This window comes from Ranitomeya imitator, chromosome 2 (assembly GCF_032444005.1).
Source record: "Ranitomeya imitator isolate aRanImi1 chromosome 2, aRanImi1.pri, whole genome shotgun sequence".
Classification (NCBI taxonomy): Eukaryota; Metazoa; Chordata; class Amphibia; order Anura; family Dendrobatidae; genus Ranitomeya; species Ranitomeya imitator.
In genome coordinates this window covers 390377591-390389801 of record NC_091283.1, presented here as the reverse complement: position 1 = coordinate 390389801, position 12211 = coordinate 390377591, and the positions used below count along the sequence as shown (strand labels likewise).

Genomic DNA, 12211 nt, shown 5'->3' with positions numbered 1-12211 from the left:
GTGCGAGTACATGGTGTCTCTCTGCTCAACTGCAGGGCTTAATTGTATTGGTGCATTATACATGCTGGTTAATTAAAGTAAGTGTAGCACTGGGTGGGCCCTCTTGAGCTCGGCGCCGAGGCAACTGTCCACTCTGCCATCTGATAGCTATGCCAATGTACAGTGGGTACGGAAAGTATTCATACCCTTTAAATTTTTCACTGTTTCATTGAAGCCATTTGGTAAATTCAAAAAAGTTTTTTTTTTTTCCTTAATGTACGCTCTTCACCTCATCTTGGCTAAAAAATAGAAATGTATACATTTTTGCAAATTTATTAAAAAAGAAAAATTGAAATATCACATGTTCATAACTATTCAGACCCTTTGCTCAGTATTAAGTAGAAGCACCCTTTTGAGCTAGAACAGCCATGAGTCTTCTTGGGAATGATGCAACAAGTTTTTGCACACCTGGATTTGGGGATCCTCTGCCATTCTTCCTTGCAGATCCTCTCTAGTTCCATCAGGTTGGATGGTGAATGTTAGTGGACAGCCATTTTCAGGTCTCTCCAGAGATGCTCAATTGGGTTTAGGTCATTGCTCTGGCTGGGCCAGTTAAGAATAGTCAGAGAGTTATTCTGAAGCCACTCCTTTGTATAGAGAAAGGAGAAAGAAGAGCTATGCTAGGTATATGATATAAAAGTCCAAAGTTTATTGCAAGCAGTTACATAGTATATATAAAAACGTTTGTACACATATGAAGACAATACACCAGGGTGAACAGGATCCACCAAAGAACCCAAAATGCCTAGATTCCCAATCGGCTATTCATAAGGTGCAGAGTGCCACAGTACAGGCAAATGTGCCCACCGACAGAATGCCCTATATATGCATGGCCCCCAGTGGGGCAGTAACCATAATCTGGAAGGTGGGGAGACACTTACCAGAGGCAGGGGATGGAGGATCCTAGGCCGGGTATGTAAAGACGCCCCCCGACGCGCGTTTCGCGTCCCTATAAGACCGCTTTTTCAAGGGAGGGTATTTTAGCTGTGTACTTAGGGTCATTGTCTTGTTGGAAGGTAAACCTTCGGCCAAGTCTGAGGTCCAGAGCACTCTGGAAGAGGTTTTCATCCAGGATATCTCTGTACTTGGCCACATTCATGTTTCCTTCAATGACAACCAGTCGTCCTGTCCCTGCAGCTGAAAAACACCCCCATAGCATGATGCTGCCACCACCATGATAGTTGACTTCATGGAACTTTCTCCCATCTCCCTACTGTATCTGTGGAGCTCAGCCACAGTAATCTTGAAGGTTCTTCTTTACCTCTCTCACCAAGGTTCTTCTCCCATGATTGCTCAGTTTGGCTGGACGGCCAGGTCTTGGAAGACTTCTAGTGCTCCCAAGCTTCTTCCACTTAAGGATTATGGAGGCCACTGTGCTCTTTGGAACCTTGAGTACTGCAGAAATTCTTTTGTAACCTTGGTCAGATCTGCGCCATGCCACAATTCTGTCTCTGAGCTCCTTGGCCAGTTCCTTTTACCTCATTATTCTCATTTGGTCTGACATGCACTGTGAGCTGTGTGGTCTTATATAGACAGGTGTGTGCCTTTCCAAATCAAGTCCTACCAGTTTAATTAAACACAGCTGGACTCCAATGAAGGAGTAGACTCATCTCAAAGAGGATCACAAGGAAATGGACGGCATTTGACTTAAACTTAAATATGAGTCTCTGAGCAAAGGGCCTGAATACTTATGACCACGTGATTTCAACTTTTTTTTTTTTTAAATAAATGTGCAAAAATTTCTACATTTGTTTTTTTTCAGTCAAGATAGAGTGCAGAGTGTACATTAATGAGAAAAAAAATGAACTTTTTAGAATTTAGCAAATGGCTGCAATGAAACAAGGAGTGAAAAATTTAAAGGGGTCTGAATACTTTCCGTACCCACTGTATACAGGATATATATGCAGTGTATGATGTTCTGGAGCCAGGCTCAGGAGCAGCCAGCCTAGGACTGTATGCAGATCGGGTAATGATGGAGGTGATGACTCCCACTGACAGTGTGCGACCCGATATGTGTAAAGGTTCAAGCTGGGCAATAAATAATCTCATCCTGCCTCAGAGCGACTGCAGACACAACCACAAGACAAGATCTGCCACTGTCAGAGACCTCCTACCTCAGCCCTCTGCTCTGCTGACCTCACCACAGTAGATCCTCTCCATGGAATCTGCCTGGCTGGTACGCAGATGACACAAGATCAGCAGACATGCCCACGCACCCTCACATGGTGCCATATGACTGTCTGCAATACCAGGATGGCCGGGCCAGCACTTGTACAAATCTAAAGTACAGTCCCTGCCGGGTGGTTTAAAACTTCTGCAGGAAGACTACCCTGGGAGGCATTTGCCTCATGGCCCAGGCCACGCCGGCTTGTGCACACAATCGCGCTGCCACACAAATCAGCAGTGTCAAGTGGCGGCACAGAACATCACAGCACAGAATGGCGCCCCCTGGTCCTGCAGGTTTCAGCTGTGCAGCGTGATAGTATGCTCAAGGCAAGCTATTGCAGTGTGACATGCATGCTGCTCAAGGAGTGGAGGTGACCGAGCGCCCACTACAGGGACTGGCCCTCCTGGCATTTGCCAGAACTGCCAGCTGGCCAGTCCGACCCTGCGCTTGGTCAGAGTAGGCACCGAGTGCTCTTGCTGGTATTTCAGCTGCTCGACAAGGCGTAATTTCTGACGTCATGCTGATTTATAGGTTTAACTGTGGGAAGCTGGCTGTCAATCAACATGACGTCAGCAGTTACACCTTGTAGACAGAAAAGAGTGGAATAGAAGTTCTGCTCTGTCGATGTGACATCGATGGAAGCCATTGAATAACGAACAAGAACAGTCTATTACCACTTTGTGCTGACAGCAATCAGCAGCGGGTACAACAGGCAGGTAGTTACAATGTGCTATCCCAGATAAACCCTTTTAATGAATCAGCCTATAAATCCACATCAAAAGTTCCATATGAACAAACCCTAAAAAACAAAACATCATCTCAAGTTACTCTACAAGCCATTGACTGATTAGGACCTGTGACTTCTCTGCGTTTAGTGGTCACTACTCACCTGTGCGGTTATCTGTAGGAATCTCCTCTTTACACTGCTCATCACCCCTCACATATGTCTCTGCAGTATTAATATGGGACCGATCTTTACCCTGGAACAAATATTATAAAAGTTACTGACAAATTAAGAAGTCTGAGAAGATCCAGACAACATCTAATGTCTATGATCAGCTTTATCCCGTCATTTCCACCAGATATAAAACATACACTGAATGGCCACATTACTAGAGACACCCATCAAGTAGCACGTAGTTATTCATTGTATCACGTATTCCATTAGTTGGTGAGATTGTTCCCCAAGAATACTGGCCCATGCTAACAGGATAGGTCCTTGCAAATTAGAAGAAGGTGCTGACATCCACTGAAGAAGCCATTCTACTTTGTCCCAGAGATGCTTTATAGGATTAGAGTCTGAGAGTAGGTAGTTTGGCAGGGGAGAGTTACAGAGGGTCAGCCCTGCAGCTGGGCAGAGTTACAGGAGGTTAGCCCTGCAGCTGGGCAGGAGAGAGTTATGGGGGTCAGCCCTGCAGTCGGGCAGGAGAGAGTTACAGAGGGTCCGCCCTGCAGCTGAGCAGAGGAGAGTTACAGAGGGTCAGCCCTGCAGCTGGGCATGAGAGTTACAGAGGGTCAGCCCTGCATTTTGAAATACAGTTAGAAATCAATATGTGCATGTGAACTTCATGTATTGCGTTCTGACCATAAGCAGCGCTGGCTTCTCCCCTCTTGTGCTTTGATACATGATTATTATACAAAATTTGCCGAGACTCACCTATCCACGTTTACAGTTGAAAAACAAAACAAAACCGTATCGTTTCTCATTTTTACAGTTACAGTGCAAACCTTTAACATAGAAAACTGGAAATGGTAAAACGTGTAAATGATTAATATCTGCTGCTAAAAGTAACAGATTGCACATGGATGACAAGTAAGAAAAAAAATATTTCACTTTTCTGGATATACCACTGAGCTATTTTTTTATATGGACCTGATCTGGAGTTTATAAAAATCTAGATAGCCAATCCTGGACATGGATTGTACAGATAAAGTAGTCTGCATGAAAAAGAAGGAAAGTGGCATCAGGAAAGATGGAGGGCCAGCGAAAACTACGGGATGTAACTGTCGTGAGTTACGTCGTTTCGTGGTTATGACGCTTTATACGACGCCTCATTCCGACTTTGCGTCGTAAGTCGAACTACGGATACAATAAAGAAAGACAAGGCGCACAACCAGGGAGGTGCCAAAAGGCCGGTAGTAAAAGACCATATGAACGAAAAAGAGAAAAAAGGACTACCGTAAAGCCCTCACACTACAACAAATAATATATGAAAATATTTTATTAGGTACAGAAAAACAGCAAAAAACACATGTAAAACATAAGTAAAACCAGAAAACTGGCACCCCACTCATGGACCCCCTACAAGCCTGACAACCATATCATACAGGAATAATGGTGTGATAACAATAGATACAAAATTGTAAGCATATAAATATGAATATATAGTAGTTATCAAAACCATATAGGCTAATACCAATGCATCTGGAATGGTAAATATATAAAACCCCCTATAGTGACCATATAGCATACATAACGCTCAGCCACGGCTAATAAAGTGGCTAAAGTGCATAATACACGGACCCATATAAACCTATAGCAGAGAGTGAGTTATACTCTGAAACGATTCGAGAGGCGGGCCACCGTAGCCCATGGAGGACATTTAATCAGGTCAGCACAGGTGAAGAGACCCTAGAACACGGCCCCAGTCATATGTGCACCAAGAGTGGCGCAGGGCCAAGTGCCAAAGACATAATAAAAGATGACACATGCAGGCCAACAAAGAGGGAGATACCAACCAGGAGGGGGCCCCAGATGGGAATGAGAGTGGGGCGCGACCCCCCCGCAGATCTTAGTGGAAGACCATGAGGTGTGATCCTGGTACAGCCCCGCACCCACACTGCTTTCTGTCAAACTACGTGCAATGGCGGAAGAATAGAGTCCAGTACTGTACAATGTACCCGGTTACACGAGGAAAACGAGTCTCCTGCACGCCATAACACCCTTCATTATGGCTCCCAAACGTAAGCTAGACTCATCTAATACCAGTGCATCAAAGCAAAGGAAGGAGTACACTGTTTATTACTGTTACAGCACTTACAGTACAGTATTTCATTATTAAACGTACTGTACTGCACAATATTTTACTGTACCTATGTTTATTGATAATTATGTAGGGTACTGTGTTAGGATAGGTGTTTGGATAGGCTAAGTGTTTGCAGTACTGTACTGTTTTTATGGTACAGTACTGTATGAATGTATGGTCCAACTTACGTCAAAATTCAGTTTACGACGCCGCGTAAGAACGGATCAACGTCGTAAGTCGAGGACTACCTGTAATGGATAGGTCCGTTGGGGGGGGATCACGTGAGGTGGGGGAAAGATGATGAATTCTCTTTTCTCCATGATAAGTTTTAGAAATCTAACGGAGAAGAAGGATGAAATAGCAGATAGACATTGAGGGATTCTGGTTAGTAGGGTGGTGATATCTGGTCCAGAGATGTAGATCTGTGTGTCGTCAGCATAGAGATGATACTGAAAACCATGAGATTCTATGAGCTGTCCCAGGCCATAAGTGTAAATGGAGAAGAGCAGGGGCCCTAGAACTGAGCCTTGCGGGACTCCGACAGATAGTTGGCGAGGTGAGGAGGTGGTGTGTGAGTGGGAGATGCTGAATGTCCGGTCAGTTAGGTATGACGAGATCCAGGATAGGGCCAAGGCTGTGATGCCAAGGGATGAGAGGGTCCGCAGAAACAGGGAATGGTCCACTGTGTCAAAGGTAGAGGACAGGTCCAGGAGGAGGAGGATAGAGTAGTGTCCCTTGCTCTTGGCGGTTAATAGGTCATTGGTGACCTTAATTAGGGCAGTTTCAGTGGAGTTGTGTGACCGGAAGCCAGATTATAAGCGGTCGAAGAGGGAGCAGGAAGATAGACGGGAGGACAGTTCAAGATGGACGTGTTGTTCCAGTAGTTTTGAGGCATAGGGGAGTAGTGATATAGGGAGATAGCTAGATACAGAGGATGGGTCAAGAGAGGGCTTTTTGAGGATAGGTGTGATTGATAGGGTTGAGCGAAACGGGTCGTTCATTTTCAAAAGTCGCCGACTTTTGGCAAAGTCGGGTTTCATGAAACCTGATCCGACCCCTGTGCGGGGTCGGCCATGCGGTACGCGACTTTCGCGCCAAAGTCGCGTTTCAATGACGCGAAAAGCGCCATTTCTCAGCCAATGAAGGTAAACGCAGAGTGTGGGCAGCGTGATGACATAGGTCCTGGTCCCCACCATCTTAGAGAAGGGCATTGCAGTGATTGGCTTGCTGTCTGCGGCGTCACAGGGGCTATAAAGGGGCGTTCCCGCCGACCGCCATGTTACTGCTGCTGATCTGAGCTTAGGGAGAGGTTGCTGCCGCTTCGTCAGAAGCAGGGATAGCGTTAGGCAGGGTCCATTAACCACCAAACCGCTTGTGCTGTAGCGATTTCCACTGCCCAACACCACCTTCGGTGTGCAGGGACAGTGGAAGCTACATTTTTTTTTTTTTTCCCCCTCAGCGCTGTAGCTCATTGGGCTGCCCTAGAAGGCTCCCTGATAGCTGCATTGCTGTGTGTACGCCGCTGTGCAAACCAACTGCTTTTTTCAAAGCACAAATCCTCTTGTTCCTTCCTTTCTGCACAGCTATCTTTTTTGTTTGTCCACACTTTTTATTTAATTTGTGCATCAGTCCACTCCTTATTGCTGCCTGCCATACCTGGCTGAGATTACTGCAGGGAGATAGTAATTGTTGGACACTCCCTGTTTTTTTTTTTTTTTTTGTGGGAGATTAAGATTGACATTTCTGCTAGAGTGCCATCCCTGTGTGTGCCATCTCTCACTCAGTGGGCCATAGAAAGCCTATTTATTTTTTTGCTTGATTTGAGTTATAAAATCTACCTGAAAAAATCACTACATCAATCAGTGGGAGAAAAATATTGGCCTCAGGGCTTGTGTGCCACTCCTGACTCCTGTGTGCATCATCACTCACTCAGTGGGCCATAGAAAGCCCTTTTTTTTTTTTTTTTTTGCTTTATTTGGGTTCTAAATTCAACCTGAAAAAATCAATAAATCAATCAGTGGGAGATTAATATTGGCCTTTGGGCTTGTGTGCCAGTCCTAAGCGTGCCATCTCTCTCTCTCAGATAGTGGGCCATAGAAAGCCTATTTATTATTTTTTTTATTGGGTTTATAAATTTTCCCTGGAACAAAAAAAAAAAAAGTGGGAGATTAATATTAGCCTCTGGGCTTGTGTGCCAGTCCTGAGCGTGCCATCTCTCTCACAAATAGTGGGCCATAGAAAGCCTATTTATTTATTTTTTTTGGTTTTATAAATTCTCCCTGAAAAAAAAAAGGGAGATTAATATTGGCCTTTGGGCCTGTGTGCCAGTCCTAAGCGTGCCATCTCTCTCTCTCAGATAGTGGGCCATAGAAAGCCTATTTTTTTTTTTTTTATTGGGTTTATAAATTTTCCCTGAAAAAAAATAAAAAGTGGGAGATTAATATTGGCCTCTGGGCTTGTGTGCCAGTCCTGAGCGTGCCATCTCTCTCACAAATAGTGGGCCATAGAAAGCCTATTTATGTTTTTGGTTGATTTGGGTTCTAAATTCTACCTGAAAAAATCAATAAATCAATCAGTGGGAGATAAATATTGGCCTCTGGGCTTGTGTGCCACTCCTGACTCCTGTGTGCGTCATCTCTCACTCAGTGGGCCATAGAAAGCCTTTTTTTGTTTTATTTGTTTTCTAAATTCTCCCTGAAAAAATCATTTTATTTTATTTGGTTTCTAAATTCTTCCTGAAAAAATCATTTTATTCTATTATTTTTTTTTCCTAAAATCTCCCTGAAAAAAACAAAAAAAACAAATCAGTGGGAGATTAATATTGCCCTTTCTGCTTGTGTGCCAGTCTTGACTCCTGGGTGTGCCATCTCTCTCTCTCTCTCCAATTGTGGGCCATAGAAAGCCAATTATTTTTTTAGCTTGATTTGGGTTCCAAAATCTACCTGAAAAAATCACTACATCAATCAGTGGGAGATAAATATTGGCCTCTGGGCTTGTGTGCCACTCCTGACTCCTGTGTGCGTCATCTCTCACTCAGTGGCCATAGAAAGCCTTTTTTTGTTTTATTTGTTTTCTAAATTCTCCCTGAAAAAATCATTTTATTTTATTTGGTTTCTAAATTCTTCCGGAAAAAATCATTTTATTCTATTATTTTTTTTTCCTAAAGTCTCCCTGAAAAAAAAAAACAAAAAACAAATCAGTGGGAGATTTGTTGTGAATTCTGTGGCTGAGTTCACTTCTGTGGTCACAAGTGGTATTGCAGTCTCTGGGCTTCCTCTCTCAGGTGTTTTGGTGAGCTCGTTGGCTGCCTTGCTATTTAGCTCCACCTGAGTCTGTCTTCCTTGCTCCTTGTCAATGTTCCAGTGTTGGATCTGAGCTACTGCATCTTTCCTTGGGCCTGCTGCTCTGCTAGATAAGTGCTTCTAGTTTGTTTTCTGTTTTTTCTGTCCAGCTTGTTATTATCTTTTGCTGGAAGCTCTGAGAAGCAAAGGGGTGCACCGCCGTGCTGTTAGTTCGGCACGGTGGGTCTTTTTGCCCCTTTGCGTGGTTTTCGTTTTAGGGTTTTTTGTAGACTGCATAGTTCTCTTTGCTATCCTCGCTCTGTCTAGAATATCGGGCCTCACTTTGCTGAATCTATTTCATTCCTACATTTGTCTTTTCATCTTGCTAACAGTCATTATATGTGGGGGCTGCCTATTCCTTTGGGGTATTTCTCTGAGGTAAGTCAGGCTTGTATTTCTATCTTCAGGCTAGTCAGCTCCTCAGGCAGTGCCGAGTTGCATAGGTAGTTGATAGGCGCAATCCACTGCTGCTTCCAGTTGTGTGAGGATAGATCAGGTACTGCAGTCTACAGAGATTCCACGTCTCAGAGCTCGTCCTATTGTTTTGGGTTATTGCCAGATCTCTGTATGTGCGCTGATTACTGCACGCTGTGTTGCCTGATTGCCAGCCATAACAGTACAAGGAGCCTTTCAATGATTTCCAATAGAGGGAAAAAAGAAATCCTGACATCATTTTTTTTTCTTAGCTCTGTCTTCAGTCTTTTTTTTCCCCTAGACATTAGAGTGCTTCAGGACACAGCTGTGGACATGGATATTCAGGCTCTGTGCTCCTCAATGGATAATCTCGTTGTAAATGTACAAAAGATTCAAGATACTATTGATCAGAAATCGATGCTAGAACCAAGAATTCCGATTCCTGATTTGTTTTTTGGTGACAGAACTAAGTTCCTGAGCTTCAGAAATAATTGTAAGCTATTTTTGGCCTTGAAACCTCATTCTTCTGGTAATCCTATTCAACAGGTTTTGATTATTATTTCTTTTTTGCGCGGCGACCCACAGGACTGGGCGTTTTCTCTTGCACCAGGAGATTCTGCATTGAGTAATGTTGATGCATTTTTCCAGGCGCTGGGATTGCTTTACGATGAGCCTAATTCAGTGGATCAAGCTGAGAAAAATCTGCTGGCTTTATGCCAGGGTCAGGATGATGTAGAAGTATATTGTCAGAAATTTAGAAAATGGTCAGTACTCACTCTGTGGAATGAATCTGCACTAGCGGCTTTGTTCAGAAAGGGTCTCTCTGAAGCTCTTAAGGATGTAATGGTGGGATTTCCTATGCCTGCTGGTTTGAATGAGTCTATGTCCTTGGCCATTCAGATCGGTCGTCGCTTGCGCGAGCGTAAATCTGTGCACCATCTGGCGGTATTGTCTGAGAGTAAGCCTGAGCCTATGCAGTGCGACAGGACTATGACTAAAGTAGAACGGCACGAACACAGACGTCTGAACAGACTGTGTTTCTATTGTGGTGATTCTACTCATGCTATTTCTAATTGTCCTAAACGCACTAGGCGGTTCGATAGCTCTGCCGTTATTGGTACTGTACAGTCCAAATTCCTTTTGTCCATTACCTTAATGTGCTCTTTGTCATCATATTCTGTCATGGCGTTTGTGGATTCAGGCGCTGCCCTGAATCTGATGGATTTGGATTATGCTAAACGTTGTGGATTTTTCTTGGAGCCTTTGCGGTGTCCTATTCCGTTGAGAGGAATTGATGCTACACCTCTGGCCAAGAATAAGCCTCAGTACTGGGCCCAGCTGACCATGTGCATGGCTCCTGCACATCAGGAAGTTATTCGCTTTTTGGTACTGCATAATTTGCATGATGTGGTCGTGTTGGGGTTGCCATGGCTACAAACCCATAATCCAGTATTGGATTGGAACTCTATGTCGGTAACCAGCTGGGGTTGTCAGGGAGTACATGGTGATGTTCCATTTTTGTCTATTTCGTCATCCATTCCTTCTGACATCCCAGAGTTCTTGTCGGACTTTCAGGATGTATTTGAAGAGTCCAAGTCTGATGCCCTTCCTCCGCATAGGAATTGTGATTGTGCTATCGATTTGATTCCTGGTAGTAAATTCCCTAAGGGTCGTTTATTTAATTTGTCCGTACCTGAACACACCGCTATGCGCAGTTATGTGAAGGAGTCCCTGGAGAAGGGACATATTCGCCCATCGTCGTCACCATTGGGAGCAGGGTTCTTTTTTGTAGCCAAGAAGGATGGTTCGCTAAGACCGTGTATTGATTACCGCCTTCTTAATAAGATCACTGTTAAGTTTCAGTATCCCTTGCCATTGATTTCTGACTTGTTTGCTCGGATTAAGGGGGCTAGTTGGTTTACTAAGATTGATCTTCGTGGTGCGTATAATCTGGTGAGAATCAGGCAGGGAGATGAATGGAAAACGGCATTTAATACGCCCGAGGGTCATTTTGAGTATCTGGTGATGCCGTTCGGACTTGCCAATGCTCCATCTGTTTTTCAGTCTTTTATGCATGACATTTTCCGTGAGTATCTGGATAAATTCTTGATTGTTTACTTGGATGACATTTTGATCTTCTCAGATGATTGGGAGTCTCATGTGAAGCAAGTCAGAATGGTTTTCCAGGTACTGCGTGCTAATTCCTTGTTCGTGAAGGGATCAAAGTGTCTCTTCGGTGTGCAGAAAGTTTCATTTTTGGGGTTCATCTTTTCCCCTTCTACTATCGAGATGGATCCGGTTAAGGTTCAGGCCATCCAGGATTGGACTCAGCCGACATCTCTAAAAAGTTTGCAGAAATTCCTGGGCTTTGCTAATTTTTATCGTCGCTTCATCTGTAATTTTTCTAGCATTGCCAGACCATTGACCGATTTGACCAAGAAGGGTGCTGATTTGGTTAATTGGTCTTCTGCTGCCGTGGAAGCTTTTCAGGAGTTGAAGCGTCGTTTTTGCTGTGCCCCTGTGTTGTGTCAACCTGATGTTTCTCTTCCGTTCCAGGTCGAGGTTGATGCTTCTGAGATTGGTGCAGGGGCGGTTTTGTCACAGAGAGGTTCTGGTTGCTCAGTGTTCAAACCATGTGCTTTCTTTTCCAGGAAATTTTCTGCTGCTGAGCGTAATTATGATGTGGGCAACCGAGAGTTGCTGGCCATGAAGTGGGCATTCGAGGAGTGGCGTCATTGGCTTGAGGGTGCTAAGCATCGCGTGGTGGTTTTGACTGATCATAAGAACCTTACTTATCTTGAGTCTGCCAAGCGCTTGAATCCTAGACAGGCCCGTTGGTCGTTATTTTTTGCTCGTTTTGATTTTGTGATTTCATACCTTCCGGGCTCTAAAAATGTGAAGGCGGATGCTCTGTCTAGGAGTTTTGTGCCCGACTCTCCGGGGTTATCTGAGCCGGCGAGTATCCTCAAGGAAGGAGTCATTGTGTCTGCCATCTCCCCTGATTTGCGGAGAGTGTTGCAGAAATTTCAGGCTAATAAACCTGATCGTTGTCCGGCCGAGAAACTGTTCGTCCCTGATAGGTGGACTAGTAAAGTTATCTCTGAACTTCATTGTTCGGTGCTGGCCGGTCATCCAGGAATCTTTGGTACCAGGGAGTTGGTTGCTAGATCCTTCTGGTGGCCATCTCTGTCACGGGATGTGCGTGCTTTTGTGCAGTCCTGTGG

At 44.4% G+C, this 12211-nt stretch overlaps 1 protein-coding gene across 1 annotated transcript in view; it reads right to left on the bottom strand.

The window, feature by feature from the left end:
- LOC138666984 (zinc finger protein 665-like) overlaps positions 1 to 12211 on the bottom strand; it is a 110815-nt gene that overhangs the window by 15431 nt on the left and 83173 nt on the right. The window contains exon 10 of the mRNA XM_069755192.1: positions 3096 to 3186. Within this exon, the coding sequence (XP_069611293.1) occupies positions 3096 to 3186 (91 nt within the window). The remainder of the gene's footprint in view (positions 1 to 3095; positions 3187 to 12211) is intronic.